The following is a 22734-nucleotide window of genomic DNA, read 5'->3' on the forward strand; positions in this document are numbered from 1 at the left end:
ATCTTTAGAGTGACAACTAGTCCTCTGTTGATAATCACCTGCTGATAAAGTGATTGTATTGAAACTACAGCAAGCTGCTGAGCAAGTGACATTATTGAAATAGTGGACTGTCTTGACATCATGCGGTTTTCACATTAAATAGTAAAAACCTGCTGATCGATTCCTTTTAAACTAATATATTTTATTTAACTCACTTATACAGCGCTATTAATTCCACAGCGCTTTACAGGCATGATCATATCACTGTCCCCATTGTGGCTCAAAAAACAATTTCCCTATTGGTAGGAGAGCGGGAAGAAACCTACACAATCCCGGGAAGAACATAGACTACTAATAGATATTGTCATTGGTGGGATTTGAGCCAAGGATCTCTGCGCTGCAAGACTTGAGTGGTAACCACTGAGTCACAAACTCATTATCACCATGGTGCAATGATGAGGATATACAAATATACTGCATTAAGATCTTGCTTAAAAGTCTAAATTAAAATAAAATTAAAAAAAAAAAAAAGACTTTAGGCCCCCAAAAAACCTGCAGAGCTCTAGGACATTTATTTGCAAGGGTAATATTATAGAAAATGAAGTTAGTATGTTATTAATTGCACGATAAAAAAAAATAAAAAATAGGAACAATGCATTAATTAATAAACCTGGGAATCTATTATCAAAGCCATTTTATTATTTTCCTTATGCAGCGCCGCCAAATTCCACATGACTTTACAGACATTATGATCATTAACATTTATGAAACCCTGTAATGTACTGAACGCTCAGCAACTATTTACAAGAAAAATACACAAGGTAGATTTTAATCTGTAGATCTAGGAATAAAAATTTCCACAATTGTATGCAATGAAAAAAGATGTTCCTGGGCTGAGATAATGTTCTATATGTGTCCCTGATATGTACTGTGTAATGGAGGTGTCTGACTATACAGGGACATGGACTGATCATACCACAGCTCCTGGACCAGAGAGGACGTAAATGAAAGTATACAGATAGCAAAGCTTGGGATTGCAGTAGATTTTTTCGGTGAGGTAAAACATGTTTAAACAGACAGGCAGAGAAATTGTTTACCTCATAGAAAGAATCAGTAATGAACTTGTGCTGTTATGTCTATATACTCTCTTTTGTGTCCTCCCCAGCACAGGAGATGTGGTATAATCAGAGCATGCCCCTGTATGGTCAGACACGGCCATTACACAGCATATAGCAGGGGCACATATATACGATTATCTCAGCACAGGAGATGTGGTATAATCAGACCATGTCCCTGTACGGTCAGACACAGCCATTACACAGCAAATAGCAGGGGCACATATATAGGATTATCTCAGCACAGGAGATTTAGTATGATCAGATCATGTTTCTGTATAGTCAGACACAGCCATTACACTATACACAGCAGGGGACACATATATAAGGTCTCAGTACAGGAGATGTGGTATAATCAGATCATGTCCCTGTATGGTCAGACACAGCCATTACACAGCACATAGGAGGGGCACATATATAGGATTATCTCAGCACAGGAGATGTGGTATAATCAGACCATGTTCCTGTATGGTCAGACATAGCCATTACACAGCAAATAGCAGAGATATATATAAGATTATCTCAGCACAGGAGATGTGGTGTGATCAGACCATATCCATGTACGGTCAGACACGGCCATTACACAGTACACACCAAGGGCACATATATAAGATTATCTCAGCACAGGAACATTATTTTTTTTTTTAAACACATCCAAATGTGGAAACTATTTCAAGATCTATTGATTGAAATGTAATTTGTTCATGGGACGAGCTCTTTAACTTGTAGGAGAATGTTCAGATGCCACTTCCAGCGACTAAGGGTACTTTCACACTTGCGTTTTCCTTCCGTTACAATCCGCCCTTTTAGAAAACAGCGGAATCCGTTAACGGATTCCGCCGTTTCCCATAGACCTGTATGGATGACGGATTGTACCAAAAGGACCTGCGTTGCTTCCGCTGGGCGACGCTCCGTTGCTTCCGCCCAGCGGGAGGAACGCAGCATGTAACGTTGTTTTGAGCAGCGGAATCCTCTGGATTTCACTGCGCATGTTCATTTCTTTTTTCTTTTTTTTTTTTTTTAAATCACAAACTTTATTTTGGCTTGCGGTGGCCGAACGTTCAGCTGAGCGCCCGGCCGTCGACAAGTGACAGCGCTCAGCTGAGTGACCGGCGGCCGGCTGCAGGAAGCGATCAGCTGATCACCCGGCGGCCGGCTACTGGGAGCGATCAGCTGATCACCCGGCGGCCGGCTGCAGGGAGCGATCAGCTGATCACCCGGCGGCCGGCTACTGGGAGCGATCAGCTGATCACCCGGCGGCCGGCTGCAGAGGCGATCAGCTGATCGTTCACAATAGTCTGCCGCCGGTAAAACTGTAACAAAAAAAAAAAAATCAAAACGGATTCCGTTGTTTTGCAGCATCCGTTGCGCCACTATATGCAACACATCCGTTGCATCCGTCACACAACGCAATGCAACGGATACCGTTCAACGCAAGTGTGAAACTAGCCTATCACAGCTGGATTATAAGGATTTTAATAAATGTTATTGCAATCTCTTGATATATCAATGATTAAACAAAAAATAAAAATAGTACCATGCAAATGTTTTAAACGACCTACAAAACCTATTCTGGGTCTTATAACATTGTAATTTATTATTAAGCCTCTATTTTTTGTTGTTGGGAGACGTCTTCACACAAAGCAGTGAAATCATAAAGGCACATGTTACTGCATTTGCAGTGTTGGCAAGGCTGTGGTCACACTTGTTTGCTTATTGCTGTCCGGATTCATTGTCGGCATGACCTGCTGGAGTACTCTATCCAACAGAACAACAAAAAACACCATAATGTCACTGGAGGTCATTGGACCAGTTCGGTTACGCCTCGTGAGACAAAAAAAGCCTAAACAAAGCTTAAACTAGAATTTTAAAAGCCATCTACACACCTATCTTACATAATCTGTAAACATTTATTAGGACTTGTGCTTCAGAAACATGCGTCTTCTTAAGTTAAGAAAAAAAAAAAATCACAATTGTCATGTCATGTGTGCGGTAACTCTTCGAGAAGTAATCACCATGACACGGCATCGGAGCGCTCACAGTCTACGGCAGGTTCACCCGCCCAGTAATGTCCCGACGTGAGGTCACTGCATGGTGCAACCCCCATGTGGGAGCGAATCTTGTAGTGTTATTGCCACTGATTTGGAGAGGTACGTCATTGTGCCAAAACGTCCGCTGGGAGCACTGTCATAAAGCAAGGCACAAATTCCAGTTTCAGGATCAACTTTCAACATGGCATCATCCGCACCAAGCACTTTCTGCAAACAAAAAGAGCAAAAATGTAAAGTCTATAACAAGTAGAACAATTTTAGATTTTATCAATTAAAGAGAATCTGTCACCAGGTTTTGCTCCCCCATCTGAGAGCAGGATAATGTAGAGACAGAGACCCTGATTCCAACGATGTGTCACTTACTGGGCTGTTCGCTGTCATTTTGATAAAATCAACGTTTTCTCTGCTGCAGATCTAGCAGTTCTACAGAGCTCATGAATATGCTGGACTATCTGGTAGAACTCCAAGTAGTCCTGTAATGATAATCTACTGCTGATTAAACAGGGATTTTATCAAAACTACACTAAGCAGCCCGGTAAATAAAATAATGCTGAAATCAGGATCTCTACCCCTAAGTTATGCTGGTCTCAAATTAGGTGGCAAAAACCTGGTGAGAGATTCCCTTTAACTAGTTTTCATTTCAAAATAACCAACTATAGGAGTAAACCAAAGCTAAAATAATAGTGTGTGTGTTCTGAAGAAAGATTTATGCCGCGCTCCCACCACGTAGTCTAGTTATAAATTCGTCTTTTTATTCTTTGTAGGCACAGGTCAACACGTTTTGAAGGACGCAGCCCTCTTCATCAGGACAGCAGACCAAAGGACCATAAATATAATCGAATACCGGCCCACAACCTGTGTCGCATGGACTGTAACTCCCTGGTGTTTTAACGCCCTATGGGGAGAGGGGCAATTAATGGTATTGTAACCGCTGTGTCCCTGGAAGGATGTTTACTGTCCAGACTACAAAATGGAGGTGAAACTTATGTCTTGTGGGTAGTGCCAGGATACTGTGGCCTAGACCGGTCACTGTAGCATGTAGAGGGGGCAATTGAGGTTATTGTACTGCTTTGTCCCTCGAAGGATTTTGAATGTCCAGACTACTACGTAGGTCTCCAAGTTGTGTCTTGTCTATACTGGCAGGGTATGGGAGCACCAGCCCTACACCTGTCTCTCATTCACCTCTATATTTCTCAATAGCCTAGGAAGCTAATAGCAATGCCAAAATAGTGGCGCTACACTGTAAAACATATTTTTGCTGTTTTGGAAGCTCTTCAACCCCCCAAAGGTGTTTTCTGTGCCTTATGTTTGGCTTCCCATTGAATCCAATCGGGTTCGGAAACGTTCGATAAAGGTTCAAAGTGCGGCTCTATAAAAGGTTCACAAGCACACCCCTTGCTCATCGAACCACGGGAGGTTCGCTCATCTCTAATCACCGGAACAGTAAGTTCCAAATACACTGACAAGCTACATTTCGGGGACACATCCTATTTCTCAAGCACATGGACTTGCAACGTACCACAAGTATAAATACTTAATCATCGTTAAATTTAAATTTACATATATACATATCTTATGGTCTTTTATAATTCGACTGGTTTAACCGATAAAAACCAGCCCACGCAGGCATTTTAACATATAATGTTTTGGTGGTTACAGGTATGGTATCCATGAAGTTCTATTTTATGGCCTTTAGTAGGATGGTTAATATCATGTCCTTTTAATTTCGGGGGAACAGTTTTGACAGCATAGGCATGGAAATGTCCTATGCCTGCTAAGGTTAAGAAAGGTTTGTTTAGATCTCCTGAGAAGTTTTATATGGGCCCTAACCAATTCCTGGGCGATGGGTTTACATTTTTTTACATATGAATTTGGGTCACTCTTAAAAAAAGGTTGCATACTTTTTGATCAGGTTTCAAAATATCCCAATATTTAGTAATGAATGACAATCATATGTTGATAAAAATAAAAACATGATTTAATTTTAATATACTGTATTTTTCGTTTCATAAGACACACCTGATTATAAGACACACCCCAAATTTAGAGATAAAAAAGGTAAAAAAAAACAAAACAAAAAAAAAACAACAAACAAATGGGGTCTGTCTTATACTCCAGTGTGGTCTTACCGGAGGGGGGGTCACAGGAGGCAGAGGCTGTGCTGGCAGTGACGGCAGGTCTGTGCTTGCGGCGGGTCAGTATTGGCAGAGGTGGCGGGTCAGTACTGGCAGCGGAAGCTGCGGTGGTTGTGTGGTGGAGCAGGCAGGTGCGACGGGTGTTTCATATGCTCTGTCAGCGGGCCGGACTTCAAAGAAATGGCACCTGGAGTGGCGCATGCACAGATGGCGCTCTCATCCAAGAGCTCAATGTGCGCATGTGCTAATTCCAGGCGCCATCATTTGAAGCCTGGACCGCAGGCAGAAAATCTGGGCACCCGCTGAACAGCCACCGCAGTCCCAACAGCCAGTGTGGCAGCCAGCAGGCTGCCCCCACCCACCCGCACAGAGGTAGCAGGCACAGAAGCAGCCGGCCGCACACACCGACAGGCACCTGGTCACCCGCACAGACAGCTATTCTCCACCTCCCAGTAAGCTATATTTGGATTTTAAGTCGCATCCCTCATTTTCCTCCCAAATTTTTGGGAGGAAAAGTGCATCTTATAATCCGAAAAATATTGGTATTTATATAATGGTATAAATTATATTATATATATATATATATATATATATATATATATATATCTATATATATATATATATATATATATATATATATATATATATATATAGGTATTTATTATTTTTAGCTGTGATGAATTGTTCTCTATTTTGTTGTCCTATTTCATCCTCAATTATTTTAACCCTTTTTTAGAATAACGTCCTTATTCAAAACGACGAATAAGACACTCCTTCTGTGTTTGATATTCCTCATCTGAACTACAGATACGCCTACTGTTCTAGTAAACTGCCCCTTTAGAAATACCTTTACATGTCTGGGGGGCATGAGGACTATCAAATTTCAGAGTGTTATTACAATCAGTAGGTTTAGAAAACAAAGTTGTACCTACATTATTATCAGATTTCCTTGAGATCACGACATAGAAATAGTGGATTGTATTTGTATCTTTTACTAAAGAAAACTGGAATAGTTTGTGGCAATAACAATCTATGAATACCAATCTGAATAAAATGCAAAATTGTCCTCTAACTCAGACAAATACTAGTTAGGATTTCTGTAAAAGAAATCGAGCAGCAGCACTCAATGTAGTCCTGCAGCAGCTGCAAAAGCAAACAAGATTTTAGGGTGTACAAAAAGATTAGATCCCGTGATCCCGTATTGTTACTCTGCTATAAGTCACTTGTAAGGCCACATCGAGAATATGTGATCCAGTTTTGGGCTCCAGATTTTACGTAAAAAGGACATTCAGAAGTTAGAGTCAGTTCAAAGGTGGCTAACTAGACTACTACAAGGAATGGCGGCCTCCCATATGATGACAGGTTGCAAAAGTTAGATATGTTTAGCTTAAAAAAAGACGTGAGATCTCATATGTATAAATACATGGGTGGGCAATACAAAGGACTGGCACATGACTTATTTCTTACAAAGACAATACTAAGGACCAGGGGGCACTCACTGCGAGTGGAAGAAAAGCGATTCCGAACAGCTAAATAAGAAAGGGTTCTTTACAGTTAGAGCAGTCAGACTGTGGAATGCCCTACCACAAGAGGTAGTAATGGCAGATACTATAACAGCTTTTATATCAGGGCTGGATGATTTCCTCAGTACACAAACAATTGTTGGTTATAATTGACTTAGGGACAAAATGTAGAACTGGTGGAGGAAGGTTGAACTAGATGGACCTAGGTCTTTTTTCAACCTAAGTAACTATGTAACTATGTAATATTTTAATCAAGCAATAAAACAAACTTAAAAGAAGTGCCATACCTGCTCCTGACAGAACAAGTCGTTGGCAGTGTGCACTATTCTCTCCACATGGATGATGCCACCCACACTCTTGATTTCTACATCTGCGAGGATGGTTAACACCAATATGGCTTCCACAAGGAGCTGACGATACTCTGGCTGTGGCACACGATTCAGAACAGACTCCACATGGGCAGAAAATTTCAATTCTCCTGGGGTCATCTGGATGATAAAAAAACAAAAAAGAAAGAATTCTAATATCTTTAGTCAGAACAGACCCCGGCACATTGTCAATGCGACATTTTGGCACATTATTATTATAGCGCCATTTATTCCATGGTGCTGTACATGTGACAGGGGTATACATAATAGGGATAAGTACAATAATCATAAACAATACAAGTCACAGACTGGTACAGGAGGATAGAGGACCCTGCCCGCGAGGGCTCACAGTCTACAGGGGATGGGTGAGGGAGGGTTACGGCAGGTTGTAGGCTTGTCGGAAGAGGTGGGTCTTCAGGTTCCTTTTGAAGGTTGTCAAGGTAGGTGAGAGTCTGATATGTTGTGGCAGAACATTCCAGAGTATGGGGGAGGCACGGGAGAAATCTTGGATGCGATGGTGGGAGGAGGAGATGAGAGGGGAGTAGAGAAGGTTACGTGCAGGTAAGTACCGGGAGACTAAGTCACAGATGTAGGGAGGAGACAGGCTGTGGATGGCTTTGTAGGGCATGGTTAGGGTTTTGAACTGAAGTCGTTGGGCAATGGGAAGCCAGTGAAGCGATTGGCAAAGAGGAGAGGTCGGGGAGTAGCGGGGGGACAGGTGGATTAGTCGGGCAGTATAGTTTAGAATACATTGTAGGGGTACGAGAGTGTTAGAAGGGAGGCCACAGAGCAGGAGGTTGCAATAATCCAGGCGGGAGATAAGGGCATGCACTAGGGGTTTTGCAGTTTCTTGGGAAAGGAATGTACGCATCCGGGAAATATTTTTGATATGGAGGCGGCAGGAGGTAAAGGGGGCTTGCATGTCTGGCTTGAAAGAGAGATCAGAGTCTAGAGTTACTCCCTGGCAGAGAGCACATGGGACTGAGAAAAGTGAGCAGTCATTGACATTGATGGATATGTCAGGTGGGTGGGTTGAGTGAGGAGGAGGAAAGATGATGAATTCTGTTTTGTCCATGTTCAGTTTTATGAATCGAGCAGAGAAAAAGGATGAAATAGCAGACCGACAATGTGGGATTCTGGTTAGTAGGGAGCACATGTGCTGTATCATTTGACTTTTGCACTCATGTATTATTAACTTAAGCTTCCGGTAGGAATACCAACACTAGAGCGCATGCGATGACATTTTCAAGTCTTGCTAACATCCCCTGATGAACCCTGAGAACTTCAAAGGGGAAAACGCATTGGGATGGTTGATTACCCCAACAGATAAGTAAACTGTTTTTTTCCATCTTGTTATATAGCCGCATCATTGCACAGTTCTGGGAATTATAATTATATGACCATAGATATCGTAAAAAAATTGTTTACATCAGCAGAAAAGCTAAATGGGAATTTCTCCGATTTGTCATATAGGTCTTGTGATTATACGGATAAGGGAACATAGTTTTACGACCATATCTATTTAAACAATTTATCTATTCTCTGACTATATGACGGCTTTCACTTTATAGGTGTTGGTGTTAGTAATTAGTAATGGATAGTAATACGAACAACCAGGGTCAGCCGACGCGGAGCGGGGACACCCAAAACAGTAAAGTGTATTAACTTCCGCTGTCAGGCAGGAATAAGCCTAGGGGAGTATTTGGCTCATGCCCTATAACATTCTGGCTTCGTAATTATTGCTACTGTACTAGCTGTGGCACTACGATATTTATACACCATGTTATCCCTCACTATCCAACCTAGTATTTCACTTAGTTTGGTCACCTTCATATGACATCTGTCTGTTACATGACTGTATGGGTATTATTCTATATGGTTTTAATACTACATATCTATTTTTAAAATTATTGAATATTTGTTTTTAGAGAGTTGTGTTCTTGGTTTTTGGATGATTATCCCCTTTAAGATTTATATGGTCTTTATTTTATATTTTAGGATTGACAAAAATTATGAAGTTTGAAACAAAAACAAACAAATATAAATATTATATATACACTGTTTGCAGAATTATTAGGCAAATGAGTATTTTGATCAAATAATACTTGTTATACATGTTGTCCTACTCCAAGCTGTATAGGCTTGAGAGCCAACTACCAATTAAGTAAATCAGGGGATGTGCATCTCTGTAATAAGGAGGGGTGCGGTGTAATGACTTCAACACCCTATATAAGGTGTGCTTAATTATTAGGCAATTTCCTTTCCTTTGGCAAAATGGGTCAGAAGAGAGATTTGACGGGCTCTGAAAAGTCCAAACTTGTGAGATGTCTTGCAGAGGGATGCAGCAGTCTTGAAATTGCAAAACGTTTGAAGCAAGATCACCGAACAATCAAGCGTTTCATGGCAAATAGCCAACAGGGTCGCAAGAAGTGTTTTGGGCAAAAAAAGGCGCAAAATAACTGCCCATGAATTGAGGAAAATGAAGCGTGAAGCTGCCAAAATACCTTTTGCCACCAGTTTGGCCATATTTCAGAGCTGCAACGTTACTGGAGTATCAAAAAGCACAAGGTGGTATTGCATATGTTATATTATATTTCATTACCTCTGTTTTGGTTTAATGTTACTGTATACTATCTTAAATCGAACAGCAGCATGGAACTCCAAATTGGGGTATCACCCACCTCTATGTCATTTTTTTTTTTTAACTTCGTTTTATTAACAATTTCAAACATGGTACAACTGACATTTGCCATATAAAGATAGCTATGTCATATTTTGTCAGACAAATATTCTTTTTTTGCAATGATATTTGTCATGTTTTTCCAAATTTGAAAAATCAATAAAAAACTTTTTGAAAAAAAAAAGCACAAGGTGTGCCATACTCAGGGACATGGCCAAGGTAAGGAAGGCTGAAAAATGACCACCTTTGAACAAGAAACATAAGATAAAACGACAAGACTGGGCCAAGAAATATCTTAAGAATGATTTTTCAAAGGTTTTATTGACTGATGAAATGAGAGTGACTCTTGATGGGCCAGATGGATCAGTAAAAGGGTAGAGAGCTCCACTATAACTCAGATGCCAGCAAGGTGGAGGTGGGGTACTGGTATCGGCTGGTATCATTAAAGATGAACTTGTGGGACCTTTTCGGGTTGAAGATGGAGTGAAGCTCAACTCCCAGACCTACTGCCAGTTTCTGGAAGACAACTTCAAGCAGTGGTACAGGAAGAAGTCTGTATCGTTCCAGAAAAACATGATTTTCATGCAGGACAATGCTCCATCACATGCATCCAACTACTCCACAGCATGGCTGGCCAGTAAAGGTCTAAAAGATGAAAAAATAATAACATGGCCCCCTTGTTCACCTGATCTGAACCCCATAGAGAACCTGTGGTCCCTCATAAAATGTGAGATCTACAGGGAGGGAAAACACTACACCTCTCGGAACAGTGTCTGGGAGGCTGTGGTGGCTGCTGCACGCAATGGTCGTAAACAGATCAAGCAACTGACAATCTATGGATAGTAGGCTGTTGAGTGTCATCATAAAGAAAGGTGGCTATATTGGTCACTAATTTTTGGGGTTTTGTTTTTGCATGTCAGAAATGTTTATTTCTAAATTTAGTGCAGTTATATTGGTTTGCCTGGTGAAAATAAACAAGTGAGATGGGAATATATTTGGTTTTTATTAAGTTGCCTAATAATTCTGCACAGCAATAGTTACCTGCACAAACAGATATCCTCCTAAGATAGCCACATCTAAAAAAAAACCACTCCAACTTCCAAAAATATTAAGCTTTGATATTTATGAGTCTTTTAGGTTGAATGAGAACATAGTTGATCAATAATAAAAAAAATCAGCTACAATACAATTTGCCTAATAAGTCTGTATCCAGTATATATATATATATATATATATATATTATATATATATATATTTATTTATTTATATTATATATTATATGTGTGTGTATATATACATACACATATATAGGGTGACCGGATCTCATAGGGGGGGGGAAAAGTGTCGGAATCTTGTTCGTCTGGACCCCACAAAATGATTCCCCTTTCCAGATATTGAGATAGCCAAAATTTGAGCTCGATCAAACGACGTTAACCCATGCCGCTCGTTGCTCAAAGTTTGAAAAAATCCAAATTTTTGGCCAAAAAGCTGACATATGGAGCCATAACTCCAGAACGGTAAATAATAAAAACACGCGTAATATCTCAAAAGAAAGCTAATGTTGTTCTTCAAAATTTATATGTTAAACACAGGGTGCATGTAATTTCTATTTTAGGGATGGTGATTTTACTTCAGCGTACAACCGACCTTTTATTTATTCAGTTTAGTTTCTAAAGTGCCTTTGAGCTGGTTAGATCGAACAATTATCCAGTAAAGATATTTTAACGTTTTTTTTTTTAATTTTCCAAGTGTGTGTGTTATTGTTTTTATAGCTATTATAGTATTATTTTAAAAGATATTTGAAAATATTTTATTGAAATTAATAAATATTGGCCCAAGATAGACAAAGGAAAATACGACACGGGTATCAGTGACAATCTAATACAAAAGCAGCTAACTCCAGAAGTAATTGCAAATGTTACTGCTGAATTCGAGACCAAATTAACTGAGAGCCACCCCAGAGATGACTACAAGGAGCTGTTGCAGTTGGTTTTCGTATTTGTTGGATCACTAGACGGCAATGTTGTGGGTTTTAGAACTCCAGGAGCCATTCATCACGCTAGGTGGATGGCAAAGGCTATTTACTGCTTAAAAATGTTCATTTTTCGTTGTCAATTTAAGATGTCTAAAGAAGAAGAAAGTTCTGTGCGTGCCATTTCTGTTTTCCTAGTTATAATTTATTGTAAAGCTTGGTTCAATGCTCCAAAAGCTCATCTTGCGCCAAAGCAAGATTTAGGTATTTTGCATAGTCTGTTAGACTATAAAGAATGTGACAACGACATTGCAGAAATAGCCCTGACCAAATTTTCGAACCATTTGTGGTATTTGAATGCAGAGTTGGTGGGATTATCGTTTTTTGATCCCACCATTACAGACGATGAAAAGTTGTTAATGGCTAATAAATTGCTCAGTAGCACAGATGAACCATCAGAGCACGCTAGGGTTGTAAATCCAAAAGTAAAAGCGGGCTTTACACGCTGCGACATCGCTAATGCGGAGTCGTTGGGGTCACGGAATTCGTGACGCACATCCGGCCGCATTAGCGATGCCGTTGCGTGTGACACCGATAAGCGATTTTGCATCGTTGCAAAAACGTGCAAAATCGCTAATCGGCGACACGGGGGTCCATTCTCAAATCTCGTTACTGCAGCAGTAACGAGGTTGTTCCTCGTTCCTGCGGCAGCACACATCGCTGCGTGTGACGCCGCAGGAACGAGGAAGCTCCCCTTACCTGCCTCCCGGCCGCTATGAGGAAGGAAGGAGGTGGGCGGGATGTTACGTCCCGCTCAGCTCCGCCCCTCCGCTGCTATTGGGCGGCGGTTCAGTGACGTCGCTGTGACGCCGCACAAACCGCCCCCTTAGAAAGGAGGCGGTTCGCCCGTCACAGCGACGTCGCCGGACAGGTATGTATGTGTGACGGCTGTTGTGCGGCACGGGCAGCGATTTGCCCGTGTCGCGCAACACATGGGGGCGGGTACCCACACTAGCGATATCGGGACCGATATCGCAGTGTGTAAAGTAGCCTTTAGGAAAGAAAAATTAAAAGAGGTAGTTGATGGAGGATTGGTAAATTTACTTACCAAAGAAACATTTACATTCTTTGACCGATTTAATATAAAAACAGATTTCCCAAGACAAAATCCAAACACCTGGCCTCAAAATAATGACTTCCAAGAAGGATTGAAAATTGTCAAAACATTAAAAGTAGTTAATGATATGGCTGAGCGTGGTGTTAAATTAATAACCGACTTTAACGACCTTCTGACAAAAGATGAAGAACAAACGCAATATGTCCTGCAAGTTGTAAGCAAATGCCGAGCATTATATTCTGACGTTTCAAAAACTACTTTAACAAAAGCTCTAGAATAGATTAGATAACTATGTAAAATTATCAACTCATGTAGGTACTGCGTCTGTATCTTTTCTGTGTCTGTTTTGTATGTATTATATACCTCATTTTTATATTTTAAAAGAAAAAATGTCATTAGACTTATCAGTATTACTTGTTTTTTTGTTATATTTCTACTTTAAACTCAAAAATATACCAAAAAAAACCCCAAAATGTATTACTTAATAACAAAATATACGAAGTATGCTCCTAGTGGTACCAGGTCACGTTCTTGGGGCTAAAAGCTGTTGTAACTCAGTTTGACTTAAAATAACAATTATGTATAAAATATAAATTTTGAAGAACAACATTAGCTTTCTTTTGAGATATTAAGCGTGTTTTTATTATTTACCGTTCTGGAGTTATGGCTCCATATGTCAGCTTTTTGGCCAAAAATTTGGCTTTATTCAAACTTTGAGCGATGAGTGGCACGGGTTAACGTCGTTTGATCGAGCCCAAATTTTGGCTCTCTCAATATCTGGAAAGGGGAATCGTTTTGTGGGGTCCAGACGGACAAAATTCCGACATCAATTTTTTGCGGTCACCCTGATATACACACATCTATATATATAATTGCCTTAGTCTGTCTGTCTGTCTGTCTGTCTGTCTGTCTGTCTGTCTGTCTGTCTGTCTGTCTGTCTGTCTGTCTGTCTGTCTGTCTGTCTGTCATGCTCCAAAATTGTGTCCTTACGGTGACACAAAGCTGATTGGCTGCTGGGCTCGCCATGGCCCCGCCCCCCCACACGGATTGGCCTCTCGCCCTGGCTCTCTGCAGGCCCCGCCCCCCTCACGCAATGCACGCTCGCTCTGGCCCAACTGACACGGAGCTCCGACTCCCAGGTGAGTACACACACACATCAGATCACACTCACTCTCACACACACCTCACACATCACATCCACACACTCACAACATCCTGGGATATCGCTTGCTTCTACACCGGCTCCGTCACGATCCCAGCAGCGCCAGACATAACCTTGCGATGCTGGGATCTTGACGGAGCCTGTGAACGCTGGTAACCATTATACACATCGGGTAACTAAGGTCCCTTGGTTACCCGATGTGTATCATAGTTACCAGTGTACACCGGCTCCGTCACGATCCCAGCAGCGCCAGACATAACCTTGCGATGCTGGGATCTTGACGGAGCCCGTGAACGCTGGTAACCATTATACACATCGGGTAACTAAGGTCCCTTAGTTACCCGATGTGTATCATAGTTACCAGTGTACACCGGCTCCCGGTACACATGTGCATGGAGCCGGCATTATACTCCTCTCCCCCCAGGACTACTCCTCCTATTACAGTCCTCCTATTATACTCCTCTCTGAGTATAATAGGAGAACTATTATAGCATGGGGGATGTAGCACGATGGGGGGTGCGCAGCATGGGGGATGTAGCACGATGGGGTGCGCAGCATGGGGGATGTAGCACGATGGGGAGTGCGCAGCATGGGGGATGTAGCACGATGGGGAGTGCGCAGCATGGGGGATGTAGCACGATGGGGGGGTGCGCAGCATGGGGGATGGAGCACGATGGGGGGTGCGCAGCATGGGGGATGTAGCACGATGGGGAGTGCGCAGCATGGGGGATGTAGCACGATGGGGGGTGCGCAGCATGGGGGATGTAGCACGATGGGGAGTGCGCAGCATGGGGGATGTAGCACGATGGGGAGTGCGCAGCATGGGGGATGTAGCACGATGGGGAGTGCGCAGCATGGGGGATGTAGCACGATGGGGAGTGTGCAGCATGGGGGATGTAGCACGATGGGGAGTGCGCAGCATGGGGGATGTAGCACGATGGGGAGTGCGCAGCATGGGGGATGTAGCACGATGGGGAGTGCGCAGCATGGGGGATGTAGCACGATGGGGAGTGCGCAGCATTGGGGATGTAGCACGATGGGGGATGTAGCACGATGGGGGATGTAGCACGATGGGGGGTGCGCAGCATGGGGGATGTAGCACGATGGGGAGTGCGCAGCATTGGGGATGTAGCACGATGGGGAGTGCGCAGCATGGGGGATGTAGCACGATAGGGAGTGCGCAGCATGGGGGATGTAGCACGATGGGGAGTGCGCAGCATGGCGGATGTAGCACGATGGCGGGTGCGCAGCATGGGGGATGTAGCACGATGGGGAGTGCGCAGCATGGGGGATGTAGCACGATGGGGGATGTAGCACGATGGGGGATGTAGCACGATGGGGGGTGCGCAGCATGGGGGATGTAGCACGATGGGGAGTGCGCAACATGGGGGATGTAGCACGATGGGGAGTGCGCAACATGGGGGATGTAGCACGATGGGGAGTGCGCAGCATGGGGGATGTAGCACGATGGGGGGTGCGCAGCATGGGGGATGGAGCATGATGGGGAGTGCGCAGCATGGAGGATGGAGCACGATGGGGAGTGCGCAGCATGGAGGATGGAGCACGATGGGGAGTGCGCAGCATGGGGGATGGAGCACGATGGGGGGTGCGCAGCATGGGGGATGGAGCACGATGGGGAATGCGCAGCATAGGGGATGGGGCATGATGGGGGGTGCGCAGCATGGGGGATGGAGCACGATGGGAGGTGCACACCTCCCCCCAACACACACACAGGGAACCACAAACACCGCCCACACCCACAGACAACGCTGCACACACACACACAACACCCAAACACCGCGGCATACATAAATATACGCACATACCGCACAACACACACATTGCACAAAACATACCTCCCCCCAAAACACACCACACCCACACAAACCGCGCAACACACACACACACAATGCGACAGACACACAGCGCTCCACAAACAACGCAACACACATACAACACCGCTCTCACCCCCCGCCACACCCAGACAACACCCAGAACATGTACAGCGCCCTACACAAACACTTGGTAACTACACACAACAACATCCATATATATATATATATATATATATATATATATATATATATATATATATATATATATATATATATATATATATATATATATATATATATATATATATATATATATATATATATATATATAAAAATATGCGCTCTGTAAGGGTTTGGAGTTTTTTGCTTGCCAGCAGTTAGTTTTATTTTATACCATTTTGGGGTATATATGAAACTTTTAGCTATTTTTGAGGAATTGTGGGGACTAAAGCTGCAAATCTGGCATTTTCGTCATTCAACGCATGTTTTCAATAAATGTATATTTTCAATAAATGAATATTTTTTGAACGCAGTGACACAAATCTTCAGCTTTTATTTCTAGACTTTAAAATTGGAGAAAGGGGGACAGTTTAAACTTTGTTGTTTTCTATTTTTTTTTTTATGTATTTTTCAGTCTTCCTAAGGAATGTGCTAGGAAACTGAAGAAACAGGAGGAAACCCACACAAACAAGGGGAGAATGTACAAACTCCTTGCAGATCTTCTAGAAAAAAAAGCTCGAGTTCACCAATGACTTCCATCATCTCGGTACACAAGTCGTGCCCATCTGAGTGTCCATCTGCTCATTATGAGTACCGAGCACCCGAGCATGGTAGTGCCCGCTCATCACTAGCTACAAGCACCTAAGCATGTTAGTGCTCACTCATCACTAGTTACGAGTACCGAGCACCCGAGCATGGTAGTGCCCGCTCATCACTAGCTACAAGCACCTAAGCATGTTAGTGCTCACTCATCACTAGTTACGAGTACCGAGCACCCGAGCATGGTAGTGCCCGCTCATCACTAGCTACAAGCACCTAAGCATGTTAGTGCTCACTCATCACTAGTTACGAGTACTGAGCACCCGAGCATGGTAGTGTCCGCTCATCACTAGTTACAAGCACCTAAGCATGTTCATGCTCACTCATCACTAGTTACGAGTACCGAGCACCCGAGCATGGTAGTGTCCGCTCATCACTAGTTACAAGCACCTAAGCATGTTCATGCTCACTCATCACTAGTTACGAGTACTGAGCACCCGAGCATGGTAGTGTCCGCTCATCACTAGTTACAAGCACCTAAGCATGTTCGTGCTCACTCATCACTAGTTACGAGTACTGAGCACCCGAGCATGGTAGTGCTCGCTCACCAGTAGTTACAAGCACCCGAGCATGGAAGTGCCCGCTCATCACTAGTTACGAGTACTGAGCACCTGAGCTTGGTAGTGCTCCCTCATCACTAGTTATGAGTACCGAGCACGGTAGTGCCCGCTCATCACTAATTAAGAACACTAAGCTCCCTACCATGGTAGTGCTCGCTCACCACTAGTTACAAGCACCCGAGCATGGAAGTGCTCGTTCATCACTAGTTACGGGGACTGAGCACCCGAGCATGGTAGTGCCCACTCATCACTAATTAAGAACACTAAGCTCCCTACCATGGTAGTGCTTTCTCATCACTAGTACGGAATCCATTCAGGGATATCTAGACATATCCTAGTATACTTAATACCTCCATTTCTCTCCCATACTGTGGTTTATATAGTGCCTCGACTTAGGGATATATTTTAATAATTAATACCATTTTTAAGGGATAGATTTTTTTCATTGAATAATATAAGTCTCTGTCGAATGGTTTATCATTATACATGAAAGCTACTCGCAATTCATATATCTACATTGTTGTTTAATAGCATATTATGCATTACATAAACAAAACATATAGCTGGAGTGTTTCTCTAAGATGGACATTCCTTACCTCACGAGTGCTGGAGGAGGGCAGAACAAAGCCCTCTATAGACAATCCATGGCACTAAACAAAATAAAAAATATAATAAATACATAAGAAGAAATAGATTTTTTTTTTCCATTTTTTTCATAAAACAGTTTCACCTTTTGTAGGATTGCCCAGACTTTCTGATAAAATCCTATAGGAACTCTATTCAACGCCCCATCCAGACGTCGTCTTCTGAGCCACTGGCCTTGCCGGCTGTCATAACCGCTGTCACTGTCCGAGATGGTGGACGTAGAGAGATCCCCAGAGGAGGACAGCGTATCTCCAGGCTTCTGTTTAAGAGTATGGGACATGAGAAATACATTTCAGATATCTAACGATACAGGTATATCTGCACACACTGTTCTCTTTAACCCTATAATGGTCCATGACTGATCTGTTATGGAGTGTGTCACAGGCTGTGTGGGGTGGGCTTGGAAGCGGATCCTGCTCCACACAGGGCAGATGCCGGTCGTGCCACATAGCCAGCATCTGCATCTAATAGCCACTTGCTGTTAACCCCTTAAATGCTTCTGTCAATCCCTTACAGCAGCATTTAAACACAACGATTCGGCCAAGGCACTAGTCTGTAGGCCAATCAACCCCACCACGACGCAGTTGTGGCATGCTTATGGTTTAGCCATGGCAGCTGGATGCCTGCAGTCATTGCCATGTTCATTCTCCTGTGATGTTAAGCCACAAGCATTATTATTTTATTTGGGTTTCATATCTTTACTTCTGCTTTACTCTACAAATATAACCAGCCATACTACCATACTATAAATTCTCTATTTATACTGTAATGACATTTACTGGCGGACTCAACTTATTTTAATTTATGTCCCTCATCTTATGTAATGAATAAAAGTTATAGTTTTCTATGTTCCCGGTTTTTTGTGTGCTACCTTTTTATATTCTATGTACTTTCTTTATACTGAACCTTGGACACTTTTCCAATTGTTGGGACATTTAATTTCTTTTTAACACAATTTACTAGAATAAAACTTATATGTACCTTGACTAGTTTCTGAAATATATTATTAAACCGTACAGTGTATGTGATACAAAAAAAAAATATATAAATGACAAAGTTGTCAGATTGTGTCTCCGCATTTCTCGCATTAAAGAGTAATAAATAAAAATCAAAATGCAGTCTGTACCCAAAAATTAAGTGAATAAAAAATGATCGCTCACCACACAAAAAAACCCAAAAATACAAACAAAAACCCTCAGAAAGAGCCACTGACGAAAATAAAATGAAGAGTTTTAGAAATGGGGATAAAGACAAATTATAAAAACAGTAACTTAAAAAGTTCTGCATTTTTTTAAGCAAACAAAACTGAAAGAGAAAAAAAAAACCGCAAAAACAAAAAAACCCACAAAAACAACTGTCTGTTCGGTAGCGTCACTGACCTGAAATAATGTTGCAGGGTCATTTTACTGCACAAAAATCTAAAAATGAAACCCAAAATACTAAAACTGAATTGGATTTTTTCCCCCTTTTTTCATTAAAATGAAGACTAAAGGGTACTTTACATGCTGCGACATCGCTAGCAATCTCGTTAGTGATGTGAAATTCTAGATCGCAAGTGCGATCTTTCGAGATCGCACATAGGTCATTTTACGCATGTGCGATCTCAAAAGATCGCACTTGCGATCTATAATTTCACATCGCTAGCGATGTCGCAGCATGTAAAGTACCTTTACGTCAACCCACACTAAACCTCTGTGTAGGTAAATGGAATCTAAAAATCAAAGTTATGGCTCTTTTTATATTAAAAAAAAAAAAAATTAAAAAAACACATTAACGCAAATTGGCTGCATCCTTATGGGGTTAAAGATACTGTCCATGAATAGATGTGCTTTACCTGCTCTCCCTGGGTCCAGCACTGAGCCTACACCGCTGCTTCTGGTATCGGTTATTGTCTCCAGCACTGAGCCTGCACTGCTGCTCCCAGTGTCTGTTATTGTCTACACCTCTGCTTCTGGTATCTGTTATTGTCTACAGCGCTGAGCCTACACTGCTGTTTCCGGTGTCTGTTACTGTCTCCTGTGCTGACCCTGCACTGCTACTCCCAGTCACACTCCCAGTGTGTTACTGTTTCCAGTACTGACCCTACAGCACTGCTCCCGGTGTCTGTTATTGTCTGCAGTGCTGACCCTACACCGCTGCTCCTGATGTCTGTTATTGTCTGCAACGCTGAGCCTACACCACTGCTTCCAGTGTCTGTTATTGTCTGCAGTGCTGAGCCTACACCACTGCTCCTGGTGTCTGTTATTCTCATTAGCACTGAGCCTATACTGCTGCTCCCGGTGTCTGTTATTGCCTGCAGCGCTGACCCAACACCACTAATCCCGGTGTCTGTTACTCTCTGCAGCGCTGACCCTACAACCCTGCTCCCGGTGTCTATTATTGTCTGCAGAGCTGAGCCTACACTGCTTCTCCCGGTGTCTGTTCTTGTCTGCAGCGCTGACACTACACCACTGCTCCCGGTGTCTGTTCTTGTCTGCAGCACTGAGCCTACACCGCTGCTCCTGATGTCTGTTATTGTCTGCAGCGCAGAAATCACGGCTCTGTTGCCACTTTAATGTGACATCATTGCTGCAGACAATAACGGACATTAGGAACAGAGGTGGAGATTCTGTTTAGTGCCCTTCCTTGTCCAAAGCGGTTTGTTTTTCTAAGCACAATGCCCGAAAAAAAACTCCTTTAAAGTAATATATATATTTTAATTATTTATGCATTTAATCAATAATTAGAAGTGATGTATCTTAAATTTCTATATATCCCAGATCAGACACCCCCATACTTTGCACTGACAAGGGGCATGCACCCCGAAACACCAGGTCTGCAAATTGGGATTCTGATCTGGCTTATATATCCTGAGTCATATTGCAAAGGATTGTTAAAAATCCACTTGTGACTTTTAGGATCACTACTTCCAATAGGTGGCGCTGTGCTAGAGTTTGTCTCCTTTACTGGAGATACAATTTGAATATTTCTTAGAGGGGCGTGGCAGCTATAAGTCCCCTTACTTGGCAGCCAGACTGGCTTGCAAAGTCTCCTTAAGGAGAATAGTGTTCCCCCGTGGTCCCCACATAGCTTTCTCATGAGCCAGATCAGACACCCCCATACTTTGCACTGACGAGGGGCAAGCACCCCGAAACACCGTGTCTGCAAATTGGGATTCTGATCTGGCTTATATATCCTGAGTCATATTGCAAAGGATTGTTAAAAATCCACTTGTGACTTTTAGGATCACTACTTCCAATAGGTGGCGCTGTGCTAGAGTTTTTCTCCTATACTGGAGAGACAATTTGTAGATATCTCTGATATTTTCATCACGCGAAACAAAATATGAAAATGCCAAAAGCATAAAACTACTTTAGGGACATTCTTATAAATGTGTTTTCTTCAGTTGTTTACGCAGATATAGCCAATGGGAAATGTATAAAAGTGATATTTACCAGTGATACTGCTGAAAATAAATCCATATCCTGTATCGAGAAACAAAAAATAAAATTAATCAGAATGTACAATTCCAGAATGAAAGCCCAGGTAGCTAGTAGAGCGGATATGCAGTTAGGTCCCACTAGGACACAGCTCCCGATTTTACCCTTGGGCCTCATTCAGGCATCAGTTTTTTCATAAATTATAATCTATTGAGATATGCACAAGCAATTATGGCGACATTTTATACTTTATTTTATTTGTCAGTGAAAATCAGTAATGGAAAAAAAGATAAAAATTGACACGAGTACCAAATAGCAATGAAATTCAGATCCAAAACACTGATCAACAATGTTCTGTACATTATAAATCACCGATGTCTGAATGAGGCCTTGGTCTTTAGTGGTCTTTGGTAAGTAAATCTTAAAGGGAACCTGCCATGCTGAAAATGATATCTGATCTGCAGGCAGAATGTTCTAGAGCTGGACGAGCTGATCAGATTGATATACATTAATGTGGGAAAAGTACCTGGAAACCTTACATTTTGTGAATTGAAATCCCTGGTGTTTGTATGACTTGTGCATGTAGAGCTGACTGTCAATCACCGAGCAGGACCGCCCCCTGCACTGACATGGATACTAACACCAGGGATTTCAATGAATAAAATCCAAGTTATACTGAATCTTTTCCCACAAACCTATATCATTTTGCCAGCTTCTTCTCTATAACATGCCGTCCACTGATCGGCAAGTTCCCTTTAAAGCGAAGCCATCATCAAAAAATGACCCATTGTTAAAATGTGTGGGAGGAGGAGGTGAGCTGTGACATCACCTATTGTGAATGGTGGATCCTGTGATATCAGCTGTGTATAGTGGTGTTGCTAGCCATTGTAATCCAGCTGCTGATAAGGAGCCTGCTGTAATTCTTCCTGTCCTTTCCGGATGAGAGGAGGCCAAAAAAAACCCCAGTGTTCAGTGTGAAAACTACAAGACTAATAATTTTGTTTTATATAAAGATTGTGCCATAAAAAAAAAATTATATATATATCTCAATCAATCATTCTCTCTCTCTCTCACTATATCTATATACTCAAAGGAAACAAAATACATGTGTAACACAAAAGCCAATTTATATGATAGGTCATTTTCTGATGATCGCTTCACTTTAACTTACATATGGTCCAATTTCCCAATATATACTGTAATATGTTCATAGCTGTTGAGTGCAGATAAACAGTTCCTTCAGGCAGTTAAAGGGGTTGGTCACTTTATTTTAACAAACGTTCCATAGACATACATGACCCCATACTCAGGTCATCAGTATTATATTGTCTCCTGCTGCACATGTTAGCGCCAC

General features: G+C 42.3%; 1 protein-coding gene across 4 annotated transcripts in view; it reads right to left on the reverse strand.

The window, feature by feature from the left end:
• Positions 1 to 2641: 2641 nt before the first annotated feature.
• Positions 2642 to 22734, reverse strand: part of PHKA1 (phosphorylase kinase regulatory subunit alpha 1) — a 234468-nt gene continuing 214375 nt past the window's right edge. For 3 of the 4 annotated variants that reach the window (XM_075324056.1, XM_075324055.1, XM_075324057.1), the window contains 5 exons: positions 21396 to 21425; positions 18047 to 18220; positions 17913 to 17966; positions 7091 to 7291; positions 2642 to 3352 (listed from right to left, as the gene is read on the reverse strand). In XM_075324056.1, the coding sequence (XP_075180171.1) occupies positions 3179 to 3352; positions 7091 to 7291; positions 17913 to 17966; positions 18047 to 18220; positions 21396 to 21425 (633 nt within the window). In that variant the 3' untranslated portion in view covers positions 2642 to 3178. The remainder of the gene's footprint in view (positions 3353 to 7090; positions 7292 to 17912; positions 17967 to 18046; positions 18221 to 21395; positions 21426 to 22734) is intronic. The other variant, XM_075324058.1, reaches the window with a different exon arrangement.

This window comes from Anomaloglossus baeobatrachus, chromosome 9 (assembly GCF_048569485.1).
Source record: "Anomaloglossus baeobatrachus isolate aAnoBae1 chromosome 9, aAnoBae1.hap1, whole genome shotgun sequence".
Lineage (NCBI taxonomy): Eukaryota > Metazoa > Chordata > Amphibia > Anura > Aromobatidae > Anomaloglossus > Anomaloglossus baeobatrachus.